Below are 26150 nucleotides of genomic sequence, written 5' to 3' on the forward strand. Positions count from 1 at the left end.
ACAATAAATTACACATTTTTAAAGTGTACAGTTTGATGGGTTTCAGCATCATGTAGATTTAAAAATGTATTGACAATGTAGTTTATAGTGTTTCTCTCAGAAAATTGTTTTTGATCATGTCAAGCCTCTCTAGTATGTTTCTTTTCTGTTTTGTTAATTTCTGGTCTTTATTAATTTCTGCTTTCTTTAGGTTTATTTTGCTGTTTAATTCTTATGATGGGTGCATAACTCATTAATTCCTTTTTTTCATTTTTAATATAAATATTTAAGGCTATAAATGTCCTTCTAAATACTGCTTTAGATATATCTTATAGGCTTGGATATATACGTTATATCTTTTTAAAATCTTATAAAATTGAAAGTAACTTTTAAAACTCTCTCATTTTTTATTCATTAAAAATATCTTTATTTTGGAGATTTCAAGTATATCAAAGTAGAGATTGATCATTCCCCTCCACCACCATACAACAGTTTATCCCATGATGATAATCAATAGCTTATAGTCATTCTGGTTTAATTTATACCCTCTCATTTTCAATGTCTTTCTTTACTTCTACCCTCCACAGAATTATTTTGAAGTAAATCACAGATCTCATATCATTTCTTCTATAAATATTTTATTAACTCTAAAAATATAAATTTTAAAAACATTCACACCATTATCACCATAAAAATGTAATAATTCCTTGTATGTGTGTTAGTTGTTCAGTCATGTCTGACTCTTTGTAACCTCATGAACTGTAGCCCACCAGGCTCCTCTGTCCATGAAATACTCCAGGCAAGAATACTGGAGTGGGTTGCCGTTCTCTTCTCTAGGGGATCTTCCTGACCCAGGGATAGAACCCGGGTCTCCTGCATTACAGGTGGATTCTTTATCATCTTAGCTACCAGGAAGCCCCAATAATTCCTTAGTATCCTCTAATACCTAGTCAGTATTCAAGTTTCCTCTGTCTCATCATTTTTACATATACTGGAATGTGCAAATCTTAATTGTATTAATTCAAATAGCTATACCTATGGGACTCACACCTTTATTGTGATTAAGAACATTTCCTTTGCTACAGAGAGTGCCTCATGTCCTTTTCTAGTTAATCTCCCCACCCGTCCCTCAAGCACCCACTGTTACCATTTCTTTTACCTTAGATTACTTTTTGCCTGTTCTGAAACTTTGTATGTTTGCCAGCAAAAAGTGAGATCATACAGTGTGAATACTTTCTTACCTGACTTCTTTTATTAAACGTGTTAGTGAGAGTCACTCATGTTATTGAGTATATTAAATTTTTTTTAATTGTGTGGCATTTTACTGTAGTATGGATACACCACAGTTCATCCACTCTTTTTTGGACATTGCAGTAGTTTCCAGTTTTTGGTTTTTGTGAATAAAGGTGGCTGTGAATACTTTTGTCCTTCTCTTTGTGGGAAAATGTTTTTATTTCTCTTCAATAAATACTCAGGAGTGGAGTTACTGGGTCAGGTGGTAGGCACATGTTTAATTTAATAAGAAGCTGGGGAAACTTCCCGTTTTCCCCAGCCTGTCGCTTATACTGCTGTCAACAGTCAGTCTGTGAGTTCCAGTTGGTCCGTATCTTCACCAGCATTTTGTGTTGTCTTAATTTTAGCCTTCTAGCAGGTGTGTATTGGTTCTTGTTGTGGTTTTAATTTGCATGTCCCTGATCACTAAAGATGTTGAGAAAATTTTTCATTTAGATACGGTTCATTTTTTTAGCACATTCTTAATTTTGGGGGAGCAAGTGAAAAGTGTATTTGCATCATATTTAGTAACAAATTAGAAACAAGATAAATCCAAAACAATGAGTATCTGAATTGACAAGTATATCTTTGGGTAAGGCCATGTAGATTCCAGTTTGGTGTGTAACAGTTTGTCCTGAGCTGTTATTACTCACTGCCTTGAAACCCACAGCTCTGCTTGTATTCCTTTCCATTATTTTTCAGTGTTGAAACTTCATCCTTGTTTTCAAAAATGATTCATAGACAAAAAGGAGACCAAAACCGTTTTTACGTAAACCCCAGTACATAAATTATCTCTGCTTTTCCCTTTCCCAGAACTGTATTCTTCTATCAGTTCTTTATCACTATTCATTCATTGTATCCATTGAGGGGCCTTAGAAATCTAGAGACTCTATGTGTGAGAATGAAATTTCATCACAGGGAAGTCTCTTAAGAATTTAAGCTGATTTTTTTATGGTGTTTTAGTGTAGCAGTTAACTTGAACCAGAAGATGTTCTACCACAGTAAGCTATGAATGCATATGTAAGGAGTGTTCCAATGTTACAAAGATGTATTTGCTTTCTTACAGCAGCCTCTCATGATTCAGATTCTGGCCATGAGGCCCACGAAGATTCTTCAAAGGAAAATGTATTATCAAATGCTGCCTGTACTGATCCCAACCCAGTGCCTAATGATGATGGCAAATCGCATGAACTGTCTAACCTTCGCCTGGAGAACCAGTTGTTGAGGAATGAAGTTCAGAATTTAAATCAAGAAATGGCCTCATTACTTCAAAGGTCCAAGGAAACTCAAGAAGGTAGAGACTTCTCTAAATTATCCTGGGTTAGGAATGTAGCATTTCAAAAAATATACTAAACACTTGATTGCATTCAAACGGTTAGAAATATCCTGGATGAGACTTGTAGAATAGTATTTTCATGGAAATAGAGAGCTCAGATTTGGAAGTGCTACATGTTATTCACCTGAATCAGAACACTGGTTTATTTGGTCATCCTTTAGAAACCGTGAATAGGAAGATGTATTAAGACTTGTTAAACTGACTTCAGAAGCTTCACTCTTTCCCAGACTAATTTAGGCGTAGAAATATTTCCCAGAGACCCTGTACAGTTTGCTTCTGTATTTAAAACAAAGTGATTTTTTTGCTCTCAGGCTTACAATTACAGATGGTGCATAGGGTATGGAGATATATATTGCATTGCTCTTTCTGTACCACCAGTTTTCTAGATTCAAAGCACTTTTTTTTTTTTTTTTTGCCACAGTAATGGAAAGAAACAGATTCCTTTCCAGTGTCTATCTACAGATTTTTTGTTTCTTTTGATCCTATTGGGATATACATTGTCCACCCTTGATTTGGATTTGCATTCTTTCATATCTATAGCAGAACTCCAAAAACCCACTGACTGTTTTAGTCTTGTGAGCTCTCTACTGTCTACTGTTTGGCTTCCAAATGCTTGACGAAAAACACATTTGTAAAAAAGCAGCTAACTTCATGTCCCTTTCCAACCAACTAACTATAATATAAGATATGAGTATTGGCCTTGAAAAATGGAGATCCCTCTTGGAGCAAAAAATTCAAATATATTTGTAAGCTCCTAATTTTGGCAATAGGTACTAAAGGGATTTAAAGGAAAATCTGTGTGTGTCTGAGAAAGACATGTTTACTTATATGGAGACATTTGCTTCTTTCTTTTCATTTCTTTGTTTGTTTGTTTTTTAAATAGAATTAAACAGAGCAAGAGCAAGAGTCGAGAAGTGGAATGTTGACCATTCAAAGACTGATCGAATAACTCGAGAACTTCGAGCCCAAGTCGATGACCTGACTGAAGCGGTGGCTGCAAAGGATTCCCAGCTGGCTGTATTGAAAGTGAGACTCCAGGAAGCTGACCAGCTGCTGAATACTCGCACAGAAGCACTGGAAGCGTTACAGAGTGAAAAATCACGGTAGCTAATTCTATTAATAATGAAAAAATGAGCTGGAATATTTATCAGTGGACATAATGATAAACATGGTAGTCATACCATACCATCTTGTGAAATTTTCACTTTGGAAATTTGCAAGAGGGGAAAATGTAGCTTTTGGTTAATGCTGGAATGTGTGTGATTAAAAATGGTATTTGAATCTTGAGATGCACTGTTAGCAAATTCTGAATTTTAAAATATTTGAGGAGCAGTGTCATTAATCTTTTGACATACAATAACATGTGGCATGTGCTTGTATTTGGATGCCTAAAAATATAGATTACAGTCCATTAAAGGGGAAAAAGACTTCTCAAAGAATGTTTTAGTCAAAACCATCTTTGTGTGTGTGCTAATTTGCTGATGCTCTAAAAATTATTCTGCCTTTTCGCTTGTATACTGTGGAAATAAGTTATTTCAAGTGATGTATTTTCCTTTAGAATAATACAGGATCACAGTGAGGGTAGTAGCCTGCAGAATCAAGCTTTGCAAACTCTTCAGGAGAGACTGCATGAAGCGGATGCCACTCTGAAGAGAGAACAGGAGAGCTACAAACAGATGCAGGTTAGAATGGGGACAGCGGGGCTCTGTTTTCTTTTTTAATATTTTTATTTACTTATTTATTTGGCTGCACTGGGTCTGAGTTGTGACATGTGAGACCTTTAGATGTGGCGTGTGGGATCTAGTTCCATGACTGGGGATCGAACCTGGGCCCCCTGTATTGGGAGTGGAGAGTCTTAGCCGATGGACCACCAGGGAAGTCCCACGGCTATTTTATTATTTGAAGGAGGAATCACTTTATACCATTCATAGCACATGTACTGTAATAAAATTCTACAGTGTATTTCAGAAAATTTTGTTTCTGTGACAAAAACTAAGTATTTGAATATTTATCTTGATCCTTGCTAAATGTATTTACTTTTATATGTTGAAAATTTAAAACACTTTGTGTTCATTAGATGCATACATCTTTTCATTTAATTTGATTGTGCAACAAGCATTACCAGTATTTGATTAAAAGCTAATTTGAGGCATCTCATTTATTCTTTTTATTTAAGCTTTTTCTGATTCCAAGTTAATCTGATTCTGTTATTATAAGAGAAAATTGTACATCATGTTTATTTAGAATTATACTCTTAAGTGAATTTTTGCATCTAGTTTAGTGATTTTTCAGCTCTAAGTCAGACAGTAAAGAATTTGCCTGCAATGCAGGAGACCAAGGTTTGATCCCTGTGTTGGGAAGATCCCCTGGAGAAGGAAATGGCAACCCACTCCAGTATTTTTGCCTGGAGAATCCCACGGACAGAGGAACCTGGCAGGCTATAGTCCATGGGGTTACAAAGAGTTGGACATGACTGAGCAACTAACACACACACACACACAGCTTTTGAAAATAAGGATAAAATATAAATAATTCTCAGAACTAAATTTAGGCTAGTAAGGGACAGACCTTGTGTTCTTTAGAGTGTGCTTTTAAAGTTTCTTATGCTAAAAAAAATTACATTGACTAGTTTAGTAGACAGTTTGAAATAAAGGAAAAACGTTAGCCATGATATTAGAGAAGATATAGCTGTGTACCTGTGTCTTCCATTTGTTTTCTAATAGACTTTTTAGTTTTCTGTAGACCTTTATTCATTGATCAGTTAGTGTCAGATCAGACCTGGTATTCAAGTGATCAGATTCACCTGGGTAACCAATTAAAAAACAGATTTCTAAGCCCAGTCTTGGAAATTTCAATTCAGTTGAGCCCAGGGAAGGCCTTGGTTGGCTGTTTCTTTTTTTTTTGGCTGTGTTTTTAACAGACTTCCTCACTGATTTTGATGCATTGCCATGTTTGGGAACCACAGCCTTAGAGTTCCAGTGCTTCACTTCCTGACAAATGAAGAACTTTATTTTTTTTTACCTCCCTATTTCATGGGCTGAGCTAATAAATCCCATAAGATATCTAAATGGATGGTTGTAAACTCTCTCAAAGCAAAATGATAGTAAGTATGATATAAAAATTTGCCACAGAGTGAGTTTGCTGCACGCCTTAATAAAATGGAAGTGGAACGTCAGAATTTGGCAGAAGCAGTTACGCTGGCAGAAAGAAAACACTCAGATGAGAAGAAGAGAGTGGATGAGCTACAGCAGCAAGTCAAAGTGCTGAAGTCCAACTTGGACTCCTCTAAGCAAGAATTAGCTGACTACAAGCAAAAAGCTACTCGAATACTCCAGGTGAGCCTGAGACGCACATGTGTGAATGTTAAGGCGGGCCAGTTGACGGAGAGGCTCCCTGAAGCGCTTTGTAGATCTGTGGGGTGCTTTGGTCCTTTTGGCTGCGTTGGCTTACTTCAGGTGTCTTGTCCTTCTTAGAAATATTATAAAAAAGATGAAATGTTTCCTGCTCCCACCACTTTTGTCCTTTTAAGAAAAATATTCATCCTTCCACTACCTAGTTCAGGTCTTCAACCTGTCACCTTAATCACCATGATAACATCAGTGTTTGTCTTTAACAGTTATTCGATTCTCCCTTGTTGATTCTCTTGAATTTTTCAGAGCAATTGGCCTAGGCCTCCTCCCACTCTCAGATCTCCTCTCCCACCTTTCCACCTTCCCTTTAATTAATTCGACTGTAGTTTGCAACTTCTCTTTCCTTTGCCTTTCATATCAGAGGGAAGACATGTCCTTTCATTTTTTACCCCTCTTGGGTAATTTTTCTGCCTGTACGTTGATTCCTTCCACCTCATTTAAGCCCATTCTCCATTAAGTCTGTCCTGTGTCTTCCTCTGTGTCTTTGTCTCTGCTGCCTTCTTCTGGCTCAGCTTGGTCAAGAGCATGTGGTTACTTAGTGGAAGAACAAAGACCAGATCCTGAAACCCTCGTTACTACCTATGGTGGAAGAAACATCACTTTTGGCCCTTTTGATCACTTTGGTCCATTTCTCTGTCCTCCTTCCTTTTAATGCCAAACTTGTCAGAATTAGGGCTTCCCTATTGGCTCAACTGGTAAAGCATCCACCTACATTGCAGGAGACCCCGGTTCAATTCCTGGGTTGGGATGATCCACTGGAGAAGGGATAGGCTCCCCACTCCAGTATTCTTGGGCTTCCGTGGTGGCTCAGCTGGTATAGAATCTGTCTGCAATGTGGGAGGCCTGGATTCAGTCCCTGGGTTGGGAAGATCCCCTGGAGAAGGGAACAGCTGCCCATTCCAGTATTCTGGCCTGGAGAATTCCATGGACTGTATTTGTATAGCCCATGGGGTCACAGAGAGTTGGACACGACTGGGTGACGGGATTAGTGTTCTCTCTCCTCCATTTTAGAACTATTAACTTTAACTCCTTCATGTAATTTCTGTCCCCACTACATTTCTGAAATTGTCTTCTCAAAGTCTTTAATGACCTAAATATTTTCTGTCCTCCTATTAGTTTCCATCCACTTTGATTTTGGTAGAATGTGTTGACCCTGTGAACCCTCCTATCATCTTGAAAGTCGCCTTGTAATTTTACTTGTACGGCCTCGGCTCTGTCTTCTCTTTACTGCTGTTTCTCTTGGGTGCTCTTCTTCTGTCCTCTTTGGCTATTCTTTCTTACTTTGCTGTTATTCTTCCTAATGTTGCTTTGTCGTATACTCTTGCTTCTATCACTTGATGTGACTTCAGCATGGCTCCAACTCTAACTTCCTACCTGGTTTCTAAATGCCTGCTGTGCTTCTCTACTTGGGATATGGTATTGCAAACCCCAAATCAGCTTTCCCCTCATTCTCCTGTTTTGGTAAATAATATTGCTGTCTTCCTAGAAAGTGAAGCTTGAAACCATAGTGTCGTTTTGACTTTAGCCCCTGCTTGCTATTGGCTGGGAACAGCTTTTTTTTTCTACCTCTATGAAATATCATATCTGTCTCCTTCAAACTCTTCTATATATAATTATCTGTGTTCAGTTCAGTCGCTCAGTTGTGTCCGACTCTGCGACCCCATGAATCGCAGCACGCCAGGCCTCCCTGTCCATCACCAACTCCTGGAGTTCACTTAAAACTCATGTCCATCGAACTGGTGATGCCATCCAGCCATCTCATCCTCTGTCGTCCCCTTCTCCTCCTGCCCCCAATCCTTCCCAGCATCAGAGTCTTTTTCCAATGAGTCAACTCTTCACATGAGGTGGCCAAAGTATTGGAGCTTCAGCTTCAGTATCAGTCCTTCCAATGAACACCCAGGACTGATCTCCTTTAGGATGGACTAGTTGGATCTCCTTGCAGTCCAAGGGACTCTCAAGAGTCTTCTCCAACACCACAGTTCAAAGGCATCAATTCTTCAGCGCTCAGCTTTCTTCACAGTGCAACTCTCACATCCATACATGACCACTGGAAAAACCATAGCCTTGACTAGACGGACCTTTGTTGGCAAAGTAATATCTCTGCTTTTCATAAATGTAATTTGTTAATTTATTTAAAGGGTTCTTAATTGAGCACTTAACTGTTCACTTGCACTATGATAGGTGCTGAGGATACTGAGCTCAAAAGATGTGTCCTCTTTCTTAAGGGAGCATTTGATTTAGTGAGACGACACTGAGGCAGTTGATATAATGAAATTATTGATGCAGCACTGTGGGAGCTTGAAGGAAGAAGCCCTTAACAACTGCCTGGAGATGTCAGGGATCACTGGAGATCTGTATGAAGAGAAACTTGAAGGACGAGTAGGGGGACTCGTGATCGAGCAGAGATTTCAGATAGAACAGCCTACGCCAGAGTAAAGGGGGCCCAAGGGAACATAGTATGTTTAAGGGGCTACACCTAGTTCTCTGTTGCTAGAGCAACAAGCATTAGAGATCAAGAGACAGGAGGGAAGACTCAAAGACAGCCGATGTCAGATTGTGGGAACCCTTGCCTACCAAGCAGAGAAGTTTTGATTTTATCCTGTAGGTGATGGTAGGGGGTGAGAGGTGTTAGAGAATTTGAGCAGCATGATCAGATTTGGGTGTAAGAACTGTGGCAGCCGTGAAGAGGTGATGGGAGAGTTGACATCTCGGATGGTATCTAGGATGATTCCAGGTTTCTGGTTTGAGTGTTCCCCTGTACTGCCAAAGGGAAAACAGGAAAAACAGCAGGTTAGGGTTGAAGAGTATGATAAATTACGGTGAGTTTGCAAAGCTGATGTGGCATTGAGATGACAGTATCAAGAAGGCCATCAGAAATGCAGGTCTGAAGCTCAGTAAAGAGGTCTGCTTATTAGCCACATGGAGGTATGGAGATACAGATCTAATCCTGTTTGTTATAAAAAATTTGAAAAATGCAGAAAAGCTTGCAGACATCACCTGTAATTCTACCACATAAAAAGGAGAAACTATTTTTGATGGAAGAGAGTTAATATTAAAGGTGAAGGAACCAATGGTCCTTGCTGTTACTGGCCTTAGATTACAGCACTTTTTCAACTAGTCTTCCCACCTCAAGTCTCTTCTTCCAACTCATCCTTATACTAGGGATCAACAAACTTTTTCTGTAAAGGGTGAAATAGTACATATTGTAGATTTTGAAGGCTGAATCTGGTTTCTGTCACATGTTCTTTGTCTTTACTTTTTTATAATCCTTTGAAAATGTAAAAACCATCCTTAGCTTAGTGGGCTGTACAAAAAAGGTCACAGGCCAGACCTGGCCCATCAACCATAGTTTGTGAACTGCTGCCTTAAACCACTCCCAGGTTGTACCCTCCTCAAACGCATCTCCGGTCATAGCACTTCCTTATCCACTTCCTGGCAGTTGGTTTTAGACTGCCAAATAAAATTCAAACGTTTTAGCCTGTGATCTGAAGGCCCCCCAAAATTGGTCCTAACATGCTATCTGACCACATCTCAGAATACTTTCAGGCTCTCATGCTTTGGGGTTTTTATGCTTTGTCCTCTGTTTTCTGTACACCTTTTAAAATCTTAGCCTTTTTCCAGGACCAGTAGAAGAGCTGTCTTTTGAGTAAACTCTTCTCTTCCCCAGAAGTGGTTTGTCCTGCTCAGAACTCCGCAAGTAATCTTCCTCCATCCAGCCTTCTCGCAGCTTGTGTTTACTGCCTTCTGTTGGATATTTGCCACTTCTCTTTTATTGTTAAGGCAAAGGGTACTATCTGGAGTGAGAGACATTATTTTTATCACACAGAACACTTAGCATAGTTGCCGGGGTCCAGCCCCGGTGGATCCAGGGAATTCGAAGGGTGGACGGCGTTGGCGTGGAAAGACTTGTTTATTTATTAATATAAGATTAGATTAAGAAACTGTAGTGCAGTAGGAAGATTAAGTGGAGAAAGAGGGCTGAATAGCTTGGTTTACGCGGAAGACCAATAAAATTCCAGACAAGGAATTTGCACCATCTACGTTGGGCCACCGGTGCCCGCTTGAATATCTAAGGGTGCCTCGCCTTAAGCTCCCTTTCTCGCGGATCTTAATAACCAGGGCAAATAAGTAGACCTGGAGAGCCTCCGCGCCCCAGATGGAAATTCAGCCTGAAATTAAAGTAAAGAGCAGAGGGAAGAAAAGGGAGAGAAAATGAGAGAGAGAGAGACACGGGGGGAGCCAGATTTCCGAGAAACCAGGCCGAGACTAGTCCGAGAAACTGGTCTGAGAATCTGGTCCGAGAATCTGGTCCGAGAATCTGGTCCCGTCCTTTATTGTTCAGAAGGCCTTTTATACTTTTGATAAAACATGGAGATCAATGGGTAACACAAAGTTATGCAGCGTTAGCAGTCCAGACTCTTATCAAAACCAGGCTTTTCTCTCTGCATACCTAATTGTATACACAAGTCTTAGGTAATTTACATCATCTTCCAACCAAAAGGGCCAATTTAACATTTTACAGCCTTTTTTCTGATAAGGGTTTGTCAACCACAAGACTTATTTGTGTTGATTTTCCCAAGGTCTGGTGCCACTCTCAGAAAGCACTAAATAAAGTTACATTCTTACACAGCAAGGATACAGCAACTTATAACAAGTAGAGGGAGTACAGTGATTTACAGCAGAAGAGAAGCAATTAACTCAAAAGTCTAGTGTTGCTAACATCAAAACTACTATGTATCTTTTTCTACATCCTGCTTACATTAACATCCTTCCAGGTGCCTAAAAGATAAAGAATAAGGAGGTCTGGCAGCAATCCTTGAGTCAACAGTGAAAACCCTCTACCAATATAATTTTTAACTCTTTAGAAAAGGCTCTGTATCTTTAAGATGCTTTTAAGCTTTGTGCCTCCCGCGGTTGGGGGGCTGTAAGCAATTCACAAGCTGTAAGAGGTCTGGGGAACCTGTTAGGCAGGCTAGAGAGCTATCAGAGGGGTTTAACTGAAACATCCCTTTCAAATGCAGAAGACTAAAACCCTGAATTGACTTTTTCCCAGAGAATACCAGAAAAGCAGAAAAGCAGAGCACAAAAGCCGGCAGATTTTTGTTGGGGTACATGCTTAGGAATTTCCAGAGGGGTCCCTGAAGTCTGAGCACGCCTTGCGTATGTCAGCTTCCTTCCTCATGACCTTGTCACGGGCGGGATTCCTCACACTGGCTCCCGGCATATAGTGCGAAACCCACTGTAGATGCTCCATGAATATTTGTTGAGTGGAATATAATGGGAGGGAAAAAAGCATAAGAAAGAATGAAGAGAAAGTTTGAGAATACTCTTGTTAATAAGTTTTCAACACTGACGTGGTCCTGGCGACTACAGTCCAAGAACACTACACAGCAAGGCTCTGTTTCATTTTTATCCCTATGGATTTAACATTCTGTGGACTTTTTCTGATGGAGAATATAATTGAAATATTCCCATCGTGGTTTAATTGGAGTGTGGTAGATGATATTCAGTGTAGAAGCTAATCTCTGCTTTGCTTATTTATTCTTTTTTTTTTTTTTTTATGACAGTCTAAAGAAAAACTGATTAACAGCTTAAAGGAAGGATCTGGTTTTGAAGGCCTAGATAGCAGTACTGCTAACAGCGTGGAGCTAGAGGAACTTCGGCACGAGAAGGAGACACAGAGGGAGGAAATACAGAAATTGATGGGTCAGATACATCAGCTGAGATCCGAGTTACAGGTAAGAATCATCACAGTGCAGCTTCACAGACAGCTGTTTACCCCCAGGTATTAGTAGTTTGAGAGGTGACAGCTTCTGTATCTGGGGGGAACGGTATTAGTAATGTGTGAAACTGTGGGGATATTAGTTACCTGCTAGAAGTGAATCTAAAGCAGCAGGCTTCTTGTCCATTGGTCGACTTACAGTTACAGGAATAAGAAACGTAGGTCACCTGACTCATTCATTCAACAAATACCGAGTATTTGCCGTGTGCCATGCATCTTCTAGGCTTAGAGTTACACAGGGAACCAGACAGAATGTTTATTTTATGGATCTAACATCCTAGTAGTTAAAGTAGATTTGGGTTCACTGCTAAAACAAGGATGCTTTCTAATATTAGGATGGGCTTAGGGCGATCTTTCATAGTTTTCTTATAATTCACTGTTTATGTCTAATTAATATATTTAATCTAAAGGTCAAATTGGGCCACTTATTTATCTTAAACAAGGGTCTTTGACATAGGAGGGGCCTCTGAGGATGAGAAAGAAAAAGTATGGGATAATGAGCCTTCTCATCAACTTAGGAAATTATTGATTTTTTTAGGATGTACATGAACAACAGTGAAAAGTGTGGAAGTGATAAGAATGGGCTGGCTTGCCTAGGGTATAAGCTTGGCTGTCCGATCTAGGTGCAGATCCTGTATCCAGGCTTTGGCACCTAATAGATCTGTTACGTTGCAGCACTGCCCCCTCTCACTGAGCCGTAGTTTTCTCCTCTAAATTGCAGATGAGAACAAGGTTCTATGGGGAACCTATGTGTAAAGGGCCTTACGTTGTTCCTGACACATAACAGGCTCAGTAAATAGTAGCTGCTGTTATTTCTGAGTTTTTTTCTTATTATCTTTTAAACTGTAGGATTTTTTTTCTATAAATAATTTTGAATTCCAAAGACTTCAGTCCCATGAATTTGAAATTGAATAAACACTAAACTTTTGGATATTTTCATGTATATTTTCCATATACTCCATGTCTTTTTGGTGAGGTGGAAAATATGATTTGTTTTAATATCTCATCCCTACCCCAGCATCACTGATGACATTGACACATCTCTACCCTTTCTCAAGAAGTTTATGAAACTGATAATAAGGACCACAGTATTGGGTCTGGCAAAATGGAAGAATGGCTGGTAATTGTAGTAGCTGTCATTTGCTGAGCACTTATAGTGCCAAGCACCGCACTGAGCACTCGATGTAAATCCTTTCCTTTCTTCCTTCTTTTAACCCCTTGAAGGAGACGACGGATTCTCATTCTACAGTCTGAAGAAATCTAGGTGTGGAGAAGGAAAGTAGCTTGCTGTGACTCGTAAGGTGGCAGAGCCAGGATTAGAACCCTGGTCTGTCTCATGCCAGACTCTGTACCCTTAACCACACTGCCCACCTCTTAAGAATTCGTCTGATTTAGTCAAATTGATAACAAAAATTAGTCTACTTTCTACTAACCCCAAAAATGGTAAGGAAAAATAACTTAACTTACTGCTGTTTCCTGCTACGTCCACACAGTTGTGTGAAAGAGTATTTTACCTTGATTATCTGGGAGTATCATTGATCTATCAGTTATTTCCAAATGATATGTGAAGTGCAGAGTTTGTGGAGATGAGCATATATTCACAGTGTAACCAAAAGATAAAAAGCAAAATTGAGAAGCCAGTTTTTGTCTCATGTAGTACTATATGAATGGACTTAGGCTTACCCCATAGAGGGAAAATACAGAAACCTAAAGCAGGGTTCTTTGCCGCTGGTGGATTTTGCAGACAGTCTAGAAGGTGGTTTTGTAATTTGAAGAAGTGAGAATAGTGACACCAAAGGAAGAAGTTAGAAAGAGAAATATGGGAAGATGTGAAAACAGAGAATAGTAATAGAGCTAAAAGAAAAAAAAGAAAGTAATATGCTAATCTCATGATATGAGGGAAAAAGTTATATTTTTACTGTGAGTTGATTTCTGATACCCACACATATACAAAAACTAATTATAATCTACAGTTTTAGGGGACTAAGGCACTGAAGTCCTTCTTGATGTTATATTTCTATTTCTCTTGAACTTGTTAGCTTTTGAACAGAGGGAAATCTCCCAGTGAGCCGCAGTCTGCTCATGCGCATTAAACTGAACGGTTTCTGCCGCAGCGTCCTGTTCATTTCTCCCACCGTTTGCCGTGTTACATAATGAAGGGTCAGTTTATGTGCTCCTTCTAGGCTGTGTCTGTCTCATTCATCTTTATCCCTCCAGGGCCTGCTGAGCCCCGTTTACGGCACATAATGACCACTCAGTAAATATTGAGCCAAACAGTTCATTATTGCTTTCACATGTAAGGTTCATCTTTTTAGGATATGGAGGCTCAGCAGGTGAGTGAAGCAGAATCAGCAAGAGAACAATTACAGGATCTGCAAGACCAAATAGCCGGGCAGAGAGCAGCTAAACAAGAACTAGAGGCAGAATTGGACCGACAGAAGCAGGTACGGATTCTTGATTGAGGATTCCCAAGGAAGACTGTTCACCAGCAGTCATAGGAGGTGATTTCTAGTAAAGCGGCTTACTGAAATTCTTAGAGCCTGAGCTCAGAGGTCCCTCCGACCTTATTACTAACCCACCCTCCTCATTGTTTGTTTGTTTTAACAGATGAAACTTAGAGACATAGAATGACTTTGAGATTTGCCTAATATCATTCAGCTAATTAGAGAACAGAATCCAGGATTCCTGTCCCAGAGTCCAAAATTCTTTCTACTGCTCTGTCTATATTTTATTGTATCTTCTTGTCAGAGTATGTATGTTGGAACACTTAATGACATCAGTTGATTTTCTTATTTTACCACATTTTTACTTTCTAGAAGCAACAGTAAATTTCATTTACTAGAAATGGAAATACAACATTAGTGCCATTATAGACTCTTCTTTCTGTTTGAGAAAAAAATGCTTGTCACAGGCTGTTTTTACAAATCATGCTTAAAATTATATTTCATTATTCAATTAGCAGTTGTCTGCTCTCCAAGCCAAATTATATTACTTTAATGTACTTATATGATAGTTTCAGTAATAGCAGAGCTAAACATGTTATAGCCACATTTTTACAATAAGAATCTATATTTAATATTCATAATATTTGCAATTTACTGAGTAACATTATTATTATAGGTACTTAGTATACATTATCTTATTTCATCTTCACAATGAAATCACTATGCTTTTCATTTTACAAAAGAGAAAGCTGTTTGTATATTTCTCAGTGCATCACTTATAACATTTCCAGCTTTGCCTATTTATATTCTTTTTAAGAATTTTTTCATTAGGATTTATCATTTCCGAAACTGGTTCTGTTCTTAAAGATGTGTATGTTTTTATTATGAAAGTGATTGTTTCCTGAGTAGTAAGAGAAAAATTCACTGAGTAACAATCTGTAGGATACATCATAGCCTGTCTTAGATAATTTAGTTATAAGATTAGCGGTCCTTCCAGAAATTGCATTTTAATTTACTTAAGTCTATATTAAAAGGCAAGAATTTGATGTTCTTGATGGTTAGTGAGATAACTTTCATTTCACTGTGACCGATGGTTTTACCACTCCACCCCTAGTGCCCTTTTCTAAGATGAGGGAGTTAAGTAGAGGAAAGCGGAACAGAATGTAGCTCTAGGCTGTTTATTTAGTAATCAGATGTTCTGGATGGGAAGTACTTAAGCTTGGGATCAAATAGTCCTTAAAGTAATTTTAGTACTCTCAGCCTTAAATTTTGTGCTAGCCTAGAGCTTAAAGGAAACCAGCAAACCTTCTTGTAAATTGCAATTCCCCTACCTAAATACCTTCCTCATTTTTTCTTCTCACTTACCTCAGTTTTCTCAACCTGAGAAAACTGCAGTGAGCAGGTTGAGTCCATATCCCGTGTGCTTCTTCATTCAGCCCCCTTTGCTTTGCTTTGTCTGCAGTTAAGTAATGCTTCTGAAGGTGCCTAGTTAATGATTTACTCTTTCTTCCCTATCATCGCTTTTCTCTTTAATTCTGACCTGACTCTTACTGATTGTGTCCATTGTACAAACTAGTTCAATGCAGTTGTTAGTGAATTTGGAGGTATTTCTTTTTTTCCCTCTCTCGTTGTTTCATCAGTGATGGAACAAAACAGTTGCAGGATACTGCCTAATAAAAATAAGCCCCTGAAAAGCTGCTCAAAATCATCAGGGAAATGCAGATTGAAATCACAGTGAGATTGCACTACACGCCCCCATAATAGCCACCCTTACAGAGAGCAGCACCTAATGTTGGAAAGGATTTGGGAGAACTGGAACTCTCTCATCGTCCTGTGGGAATGCAAAATGGTACAGGTATTTTGAAAACCATTCAGAAAATAGTTTGGCAGGTTTTCTTCCGATATGTTAGGCATTCACTTATATGATCAAGCAGCTCTGTCTCTACATAATCTACCCAAGAAAAAAGGAAACATATGACTAATAAAAACCTGTGCTTAGATAGTCCATCACACACAGATGGCTGCATCATGCTGAAGGGTTAACTTTTCATCGAATCTCTGGAAGTCTGTTCAGTATATAGGCAGCACATATTGCTGGAGTGCTTACTTTGTGTCGGGCACTGTTCCAGGTACTGGAGATGCCATGGGGAGCACTGGTTTAGCTTTTGTTCATTTGTGCCTCACTGTGTAGGAATTCCACTACATAGAAGAAGATCTGTATCGAACAAAGAACACATTGCAAAGCAGGATTAAAGATCGAGAAGATGAAATTCAAAAACTCAGGAATCAGGTATGAAACAGTATTCACAACTTGGGAAAAGGTATCATTGTAAAACATATATTTTTTTAAGGATACATTAAGACTTTCCTCCCCCACATTTTCACCTGAGTCCTATTTTTGGAGTCATGATATGTTATTTTACAACCTGATACAGAATTTTCATCTAATACCATTTGACTCTGCATTTGCTCTATTCTTCAGCTTGCTTCTTATACGAGTATATTGTAACCAGTCACCCGAGGAGCGATTAATTACTCTAGAGTTTCGTATCTTCTAACCTCATCGGTGGTTTTGCTGATTGCCAGTATTATAATTGTGGTTTCCTAAGAAAAATCCAATGATAAATCTTCTTACTATTAGGTCTTTCATTGAAGTTACTGACTTTTTTTTTTAGCTGAAAATGCAAAACATAAAAAATAACATGTGCCTCCCACTCACACGCACTTATGCATATAAAACCAAAACAGAAGTTTCACAAAATAATACCCTATGTGCCGTGCCCTCTATGTACTACTCTGTTCTATTGTTATTTTTGTAAGTGGTGACTGTGACCTGCCAAACTGATTTCCTGACCCCCTGAATAGCAGTTAGAAAATCACTTCTTTAGATGGTGAAAGAATGTAGAGTTTTGAGGAACCGCTGAGTGCCATGGATTCCCTGCGGGAATGCAGTAATGCGGTCTCTGCGTTCTGTGCCTCTCGTTTGCTACAGTAATCTTATGAACACCTTGCCTTTCAGCTTACCAATAAAACCCTAAGCAACAGCAGCCAGTCCGAGTTAGAAAACCGACTCCATCAGCTGACTGAGACTCTCATCCAGAAGCAGACCATGCTGGAGAGTCTCAGCACAGAGAAGAATTCTCTGGTCTTCCAGCTGGAACGCCTCGAGCAGCAGATCAACTCTGCTGCCGGAAGCAGTAGTAATGGGTCTTCTATTAACATGGCTGGAGTTGACAGTGGAGAAGGTAAAAAACAGGGGGGCATGGGGTGGGGAATCTCCAAGGAATATTTCATTGCTTTAATTTCCAACCTTGCCAATTCAAACATGATCTGAACAGTTACAGAAAGACATTTTTGTTTAAAAATAAGTTTTATCCAGCAGAGCACCTGCTTTTCTCCCGATGTGACTCTTGGTCTATATGCTGTTTGATATGATCGTTAGAGAACTGGACAGGAGGCTGATTAATATCCCTCACTCGTTTGGAACCTGGAGAAGAAGGTCCAAGGACACTTCACAGGCTGTCAAGGACAAAGAATTCACCTGAGAGGGGCTTTCTGGACCCTTAAAGTAAAAGTTGCTTTAAAAAACCATAACTGTGAATATTAAAGTTAATATATAGTCAGTCACATGAGTATATCCATGCTCTATAATTTAAGTAGAGAAGTGTATAGATTCTCAAAATACATGATCAAGAAGAATGTTGAAGATTTTAGTATAAACTTCAGTCAAAGTGCCTACTCAGTATCCGGTGCTGTGGCAGAAATACAGTCGTCAGCAAAAGAGGCCCAAATCTCTGTCCTGTAGATCTTACATTCTGGTGTCATGGGGGACTGCAGGGGAGGCGACATACAGTAAACAGGTTATGTGAGATGGTGATGCATGCTAAGACAAAAGTTAAACCGGAAAGATGTACAAGGTGCCAGGTGTAAGGATGGGGTAGTAACTCAAATAGGGCAGTAAAGGAAGACCTCATTGAAAAGGTGGCATCTTATTGAAGTCTCAAAGGAAGTAAGGTGGTAGACTATGAAGAGATGCAAAAAAAAATATTCCAGGCAGAAAGAAGAGCAGGTGCAACGGCCCTGAGGCAGCAGCATAACTGGCCCAGAGCAGGGGGCAGGGCAGCGGGAGTAGGCTGAGCGAGCGGGGCAGACCTCGGGAGGAGGCTGTTGAGGGCTGTGTCAGGACTTCCCCTCTGAATGAAATAGGAAGCCATAGAAGGGTCTGGAGAGGGTTGGCTGAGCTGGCCTGTCTATTTTAACAAGATGTCTCCGGCTGCTGTGCCAAGAATAGACTGCAGAGAACGAAGCACTGAGGCCGGGGGACCAGGGAGGGGCCGTGGTGTTAACCCATGTGAGAGATGTTGGTGCCTCAGACCAGAGTGGGGATGGTAGGCATGAGTTCAGGATTTATCTGAAGGGAAGCAGATAGAACTGCTGGCAGATGAGATGTGGAGTTTGAGAGGAAGGAGTCAAAGTGTTTGGAAAGATGGAGTATGTGCTTAGGCGGGGAAAACTGCAGGAAGAGAAGGTTGGCAGCAAGGGCAAGAAGTCAGGATGATAGTTTGGGGCGTGCTAGGTAGAGGTGTCCACCAGACATCCACATGGAGATGGAACGTGTACTTGGAGGAGTCTGGAGTTGGGAGTGGCCCGGGCTGGAGATACAGATTTGGGAGTTACCAGCTTTGTAGAAAGAGTGCCCAGCCTCATTTTTGCTGGCCCAGGAAGAAAGTGCCCATTAGTGCTGCCTCTTGCCAGTACTTGGTAAATGCTAATTTTTGATCATTTCATAGGAAAATAATTTTCTTAGTTTTTAAATTTTGACTTTTGTGGATATGGAAGTTCAAATATTTTAACTTTTTAAAAAATGTTTTCATCTTTGGTTATATCGCTTAAAAGTTGGCCTTAAGAACTTCTTCTACATGTAATATAATGTATGAAAGGGAAAGTATTAGTTGCTTGATCATATCTGACTCTTTGTGACCCCATGGACTGTAGCCCACCAGGCTCCTCTGTCCATTGGATTTCCCAGGCAAGAATACTGGAGTGGGTTGCCACTTCCTCCTCCAGGGGATCTTCCCGACCAGAGACAGAACCCAGGTCTCCTGCATTGCAGGCAGATTCTTGGCCATCTGAATCACCAGGAAAACCCGATATAATTCAACTATAATTTTGTTAGAAAATTGATTTGGTGTCTGTACATTAATTATTTTCTTATTTAAACAGGCACACGTCTGCGAAACGTTCCTGTTCTGTTTAATGACACAGAAACTAATCTGGCAGGAATGTATGGGAAAGTCCGCAAAGCTGCTAGTTCAATTGACCAATTTAGGTAAGCTGTGCCAGTATCAATGAGCAACGGACCGTATTTTTATAACATTTTCCAGTGGCTTCATAGTGAGTCCTGTCCAGCAGAGTTGATATAGTTATTCATTTATTTACCTACTTACTTAATTTACTTCCACACCACTTGGCTTGTGGGATTAGTTCCCATTTCAGGGAACCCACACTTCCTGCGGTGGAAGCATGGAGTCCTAACCACTGAGCTACCGGGGAATTCCCAAGCTGATGATTAAAGTGATAATTACCTTACTCCTTTCATGATATTTCAGTGTCATGAAATTTCTTTAACAGGTCTGCCAGTGCCTGTATTTTATTGGAAGTGATTAACCCTGGCCATTTCTCTTCTTTCTATAGTAAACTCTATTTAAAAATTCATTAAGTTTCATTGAGAAAGCCTCTGTCCTGTGAATACATCCATTTGAACATTTTATCTCCTTTATCATATGATAAGAGTAAAAGATACTATATATACAAATGAATAGTACTGATTTTAATATATACTATATAAATAGCATAATTTATATATATATGTGTTATATATATTTATAAAAAAACCTTTTTATACTAGCAGTCATCCACCTTATAAAGAAAATGTTTTGCCAGTGTATGTGTATCACCTTGAGAAAGTTCATGTCTAAATAACCTGCTAAACTCTGTGGCCTTTTAGTTTTTGTAATTAACATAGTTTAAATGAATTGTTGCACAATAGAGCAATCTTTTCTTACCTTTTTGTGTCAGAATGGAGCTATGGTGTTAAAAATAAGGAGGATGATTTACTGATTTGAATTCCTGAAGCTATGGCCTTTGGATGCCATAGTTACTATCTCCAAATTATTGAGCACATCTATTTCAACTATTGAGTAATTCAACATACATATTAACGTTTAGAGAATATATATGCAAAGCATTGTGCTAAGAATGATGAAAGAAGCAGAAGGTCTTAGAAGAAAGGTGTATTTGTACATGTATTTGTCTTAGGGAAAAAATGTTGCAAAAAGACATGAGCAGTAAGGGCTGAATGTCATAATGCTTCCCACTCTTACTTGAAGTGTTTACCTGGGTTTCTGTAATTTTGAACCTTTTACAAGTATACTGCTGCTGTTAAGTCGCTTCAGTCGTGTCCGACTCTGTGCAACCCCATAGACGGCAGCCCATCAGGCTCCCCCGTCCCTGGGGTTCTCCAAGCAAGAACACTGGAGTGGGTTGCCATCTCCTTCTCCAATGCATGAAAGTGAAAAGTGAAAGTGAAGTCGCTCAGTCGCTCAGTCGTGTCCGACTCTTAGCGACCCTGTGGACTGCAGCCTACCAGGCTCCTCCATCCATGGGATTTTCCAGGCAAGAGTACTGGAGTGGGGTGCCATTGCCTTGTCCATGCAAAAGCTCCCAGATTAGCTATATAGAGGTTAATTCCAACTAGACTCTTTTTTCCTGTTCATGTGTTCACACTTGCCTTTGGTTCCTAAAAGAAAAATGATTGCTAAAGGGACTAAGTTTGCTTTCTGCAGCTGTAGCTGAAGAGAAGGGATAAACAAAATAGATCTAGCACTTTCCTGGCGGCACAGCGCATAGCAGTCCATCTGCCAACGCAGAGAACGAGGGCTCGACCAGAAAGATCCCACATACGGCAGAGCAGCTAAGCCTGCGCCACAAGTACTGCGCCCACGTGGTGCAACTGCTGAAGCCCATGTGCTTACAGCCTGTGCTCCGCAGCAAGAGAAGCCGCTGCAGTGAGAAGCCCTCGCAATGCAACAAAGGGTAGCCCCAACTCGCCACAACTAGAAAAAGCCCACGCAAGCCAGCAAAGACCCAGCACAGTCAGATAAATAATTAATTTGAAAATAATTTTAAAATGTTTTATGAAAAATAAACAGATCTAGAATATTAATATCGAAAAAGAATTAAGAGAAGTAGCTTGTGGTAAAAGTTTAGCAATTGCCAAATAACGACAAAAGTATTTGTTCACTACTATGATATTTTATATGCTTATTACAAGTAATCATTTAACAGTCTACTATAAACAAAATTAATCTTTCTCTTATGGTGGCCACACAGTTTAAATGAGTAAAGTTTTAAAAAACACGAGACATTATCACAGAAACGTGTTTTGAGTGTAACTCTCTCCTCTCTCTCCACCCCCACCCCTTGCTCAGCATCCGTCTGGGAATTTTTCTCCGAAGATATCCCATCGCACGAGTTTTTGTGATTATATATATGGTAAGTAAACTTGTTTGAGGAAACAGTGCTGCATTTGATTTTTAACTTGTTTTTTTCAGCTGCTCATCTTTTTAACTAAATATTTAGCAATCAGTTTTGAAAGCATATAGAATTCATTTCTGACAACTTTTTTTCTTAAAGTATGCAAGTAAAGTCAATAATTCATTATGTCTAAAAAATAAATTGCTCAAAGGCTTTTCCTGTAATAAAACTGTAGTGCAGTTTAATAGTTAACCTTTATTTCTAAGCCCCTCGAATGATAAAAATACAATGCAAAACAATTGACTTCATTTTTATCTTGAAGTAAAGCTTATTTCTGTAAGTTCTGCTTTTTTTCCTAAAGGGATCTCAAAGTTAGTATATATTCTTTTAGATTTCTTCTCTCTAATAAGATGCTTACCATAGTTTGGGTTGCTGTGTCTTATCTTCTGTGAGCCTACTAATTGTTCGGAGTGGGGTTGTCTAAAAGTAGTTGAACTGAATTAAGACGGACAGTTTTCTTGAGAAGAAATCAAAGCACAGCTAGAAATTCCCTTGTGTCCACTAGAGGGAAGAGTTACTCCTTCAAATAAAAAGTTCTTAATAGGAGAGGCACGGGTAGTAGAGCAAAAGGAAAAAAAAACTGAGTAACATCAGAAAGGACTCAGAAGATGCCCACATCTGGGTGGGGAGATCACGAGGGTCACAGGTGCCCTCTGGAGCATGAGATGCGATGTTGCCCATCTGGTGTGCGAGGCGCTTCGTCGTGGCACCTCCTCGCGTCAGCACCACTCGGGGGGAGTTAGTGAAAACTGATCAGCAGGTCCTATGCTGGACCCTGAGTCAGCCTCTGAAACCTGACACTTTATTCCCATCTCCTCTTCACAGATCGTGGCTAAACTCCCTCTCAAAATAGCAGCCATAACTCTGTTATAACAGAGACCCTTTCTAACCAACGTCATGTATATCTAGCACTTTTAATCAGGCCATCTGCCCTGTATTTTAATCTCCTGATGGGTTAGTTGTGTGTACATGTGCGTGTTATAAGTGTGTTCACGACTTTGCTCCTCAGCTGAGAATGCCGTCGGTATCGTAGCTGTCTGTCACCCTGCATTGCACTTATTGCTCACTTGAATGTGCGTTTGTTTCTTCCTTGTTTCTCCAGTAAGCATGTTCTGAGTGCCTGCAGGGTTGCAGACACAGTAAGGGCAGGAATACAGCGACACACAAGACACGCTTCTGTACTCCGTGCACTGCACGGTGGGCCTTTGGGGAGGGTTGATTTACTGGCTAATCCGTAGGTGGTTTTTTCTTTCTTTAGGCTTTGCTTCACCTCTGGGTCATGATTGTTCTGTTGACTTACACGCCAGAAATGCACCATGACCAACCACGTGGCAAATGAACTGAGCCTGCTTGATTCAGTGATCAACCTTTCTCCAGACTGGGGGTCTGCGGAAGGGTCACTTGCCTAAAATTCCTGAGAGGGGTGTGCAACATTATTTTATCACTACAAGTATTGAACTTTTTAAGTTATTATACAAGTACTCTGCTACCCAAATTTTCCTCTGATTTCCTTCAAATGGTAAGAGTTTCTGAAACAAAAATAACTTAGCAAGCTCAGCTCTACTTTTTCTGAGGTCAGCGGCACGGTGTATATATGTACACATAGAGATGCTGGGGTTGGACGCCTCTGTACAGGGTTCCTGTATTTTAGGTGACACTCATTATGGATTATAATCAGGGAAACTAATTGTATTTAGTGATATAAATAAAATGTTTTCTTTTTGATAATTCAGTCTGCCTTGTATTTTCATATATTTAACTTTGCAAATGTAGATTTACTTTTTACATGTTAAAGACCTGATTGGTATAAATCTTTTTATAAATATGTGAATAAAATTGACTGTGCATTTTTCTTTTTCAAAATAATAGTATTTCATCCCCATTAAACAAGGCCTTTCTAGATGGGCATTCATGAGTAGAGCCAGAAATCAGAGCCAATGTCACTTGGAATTGCATTAGTGGTTTATACACTCTTTCCTCCTTATCCCCACCCCACGTGCTGTCTTCCTTTTATTTTTCTTTTTAAAAAGCAAATCGTTTCTTTTTAAACTTTTTTTTTTTTTTTTTTGGCCAATCAACAGTGTGGTGACAGTTTCAGGGGACAGCAAAGGGACATCCAGACATATACATGGGTCCATTCTCCCCCAAGCTCCCCTCCCATCCAGGCTGCCACATAGCACAAAGCACTCCCTGTGCTCTGCAGTAGGACCTCACTGGTTATCCATTTTAAATACCGTGGTACGTACATGTCGATCCCCAACTCCCTAGCGGTCCCTTCCCCCAGCCCCGCCCCTCATCCATTGTCTTCCTACACCCCTTTTCCTTTTGTCCATTCTGTATCTTGGTTTAGCTTGGGACATCCATCAAATTTGGTTTAACATCACTGCACTTTTAAAATACTCCAGTGCAGAGACGGTATGAAATTTTTCTTTAAAAAGGGACATTCTCTTTGCCTGAAGTCCTGTATGATGTCTCTTTTGGCTTTCCTTCCTGTGTATATGTCTGAACTCACATTTTGTCCACGCTAGGTACCGGTGGCCTCTCTTTGTACATAAGTAGTGTATGGAGATCCTGGGCTGGGCACGGGTATAGGGCTTCCTATCAGGAATGTTACTGCCTTTGCAGTAGCCTGCCAGTGCCTAACCAAACACCTGACCAGTTCTATTCTTAATGATATTGATACTATGACTTTAATTGTCCTATAAATTCTTCAAAGGTTTTGGTATACTAGCTGTGGATGTTTTCTTATTTTTTATCAGAATGAAGTTTTAAAGGTCATGTTAGGTGTGTTTGGGCTTTTTTTCCCAACCATGAATAAAAAAGAGTTCCATGTCATCTAAAAGTGGATATGAGATTTTGGAGGGTGGGGTAGAGATGTGTTACTAAATCTGTATGTCCTGGTTCTTATTCAGATGTCATAGCCTATCAGTCTGAGCTAGAAAGTCAAGTCTGATGTCAGAGTACAGTTTAGACTTATTAATATCTTTTAAAGGGTTTTTTTTTTCCTCTTCTAATTTGGAAACATTTCTGGAAAAAGATTAAAACCAGGTTACATACTTAAAGTGGAAAACGGCACATGCCTCATCATCTCACATGGCCAGACTTCCCGTCTCCGCGTGTCCTCCTGGCTTTTGTTGGGGCAGCTCTAAATCTTTCGTTGAGTTTTTACACATTCTTGGCTTTGGAAATAGTTTGACAAAGTGTTTCCGAGATTATTTTTCTGCAGTTGCTTAAATCTTTAATTGAGTTTCAGTTTCAGTATTCTTGACCACTGACACACCAGGGGATTTTTAAAAGTCTTCCATTCACTTATCCTCAGATAACACAAAACCTTCTTGACCTACTTAAAAGGATTGTGTGAGAGCTGAATTTTTTTGCCTTCTCAATGTACGGCTTTGTATTTATGGCTGTCAGTTGGAAAATAAGATTATTTTCTTATTATAAGGAAATTTCCCTTTCTCTAGACTTTGTGCTTGCTAAAACCTACCATTTCTCTTGCTGCAGAACAAAACTCCAAAGGAAAAGTATGGGTTTCTTTAAAGTGTGGGACTAGGTCTACCCTGGTTAGTTTTATAGTCCCAATAAGGGAATAAAGTCTAGGGCTGGACAGTCTAGCCTTCATTTAGAGAGACTTACGTATAGTCAAAGCTATGATTTTTCCAGTAGAAATGTAAAAGTTAGACCATAAAAAAAGCTGAGCGTTGAAAAATTGATGCTTTCAAATTGTGGTGCTGAAGAAGGCTCTTGAGAGTCCCTTGGACTGCAAGGGACCAAACCAGTCCATCCTAAAGGAAATCAACCCTGAATATCCATTGGAAGGACTGATGCTGAAGCAGAAGCTCCAGTACTTTGGCCACCTGATGCAAAGAGCTGGCTCACTGAAGACCCTGATTCTGGGAAAGACTGAAGGCAAAAGGAGAAGGGGGCAGCAGAGGATGAGATGGTTGGATGTCATCACCAACTTAATGGAATGCGTTTGAGCAAGCTCTGGGAGACAATGAAGGACAGGGATGTCTGGTATGCTACAGTCCATGGGGTCACAAAGAGTCGCAAAGAGTCAGAATGACTTAGCAACTGAATAACAACAACATACAACTCACCCTGGAGGAGAAAATCCAAGCTACGTGAGTATGCCTCGCTGGGCTCCAGCTCTTTACTGCAGGAGGTCAGCTGTACTGGAAAAGGCCCATATGGGGATCTGGGTCTGGATGGAAGTAGACGGACAGAATGGGTAAAGCCAAAAGAACTGATGGCCTGAAGCGCTTCAGTTTGTGATTGGTCAGAAGAAAGAAATGACAGAGTAGTGTCTTAGTGGTTATTCTGAACACTAT

General features: G+C 39.8%; 1 protein-coding gene across 1 annotated transcript in view; it reads left to right on the forward strand.

Annotated features, from left to right (window-relative positions):
* GOLGA5 (golgin A5) overlaps positions 1-23484 on the forward strand; it is a 29211-nt gene extending 5727 nt beyond the window's left edge. Inside the window, exons 3-13 of the mRNA XM_068991326.1 lie at positions 2318-2545; positions 3471-3690; positions 4146-4269; positions 5719-5922; positions 11565-11735; positions 14095-14223; positions 16415-16513; positions 17243-17468; positions 19447-19552; positions 21714-21777; positions 23078-23484. Coding sequence (XP_068847427.1) covers positions 2318-2545; positions 3471-3690; positions 4146-4269; positions 5719-5922; positions 11565-11735; positions 14095-14223; positions 16415-16513; positions 17243-17468; positions 19447-19552; positions 21714-21777; positions 23078-23158 — 1652 coding nt within the window. The 3' untranslated portion in view covers positions 23159-23484. The remainder of the gene's footprint in view (positions 1-2317; positions 2546-3470; positions 3691-4145; positions 4270-5718; positions 5923-11564; positions 11736-14094; positions 14224-16414; positions 16514-17242; positions 17469-19446; positions 19553-21713; positions 21778-23077) is intronic.
* The last annotated feature ends 2666 nt before the right edge of the window (positions 23485-26150 follow it).

Source organism: Capricornis sumatraensis, chromosome 19 (assembly GCF_032405125.1).
Source record: "Capricornis sumatraensis isolate serow.1 chromosome 19, serow.2, whole genome shotgun sequence".
In the NCBI taxonomy this organism is placed as follows: domain Eukaryota; kingdom Metazoa; phylum Chordata; class Mammalia; order Artiodactyla; family Bovidae; genus Capricornis; species Capricornis sumatraensis.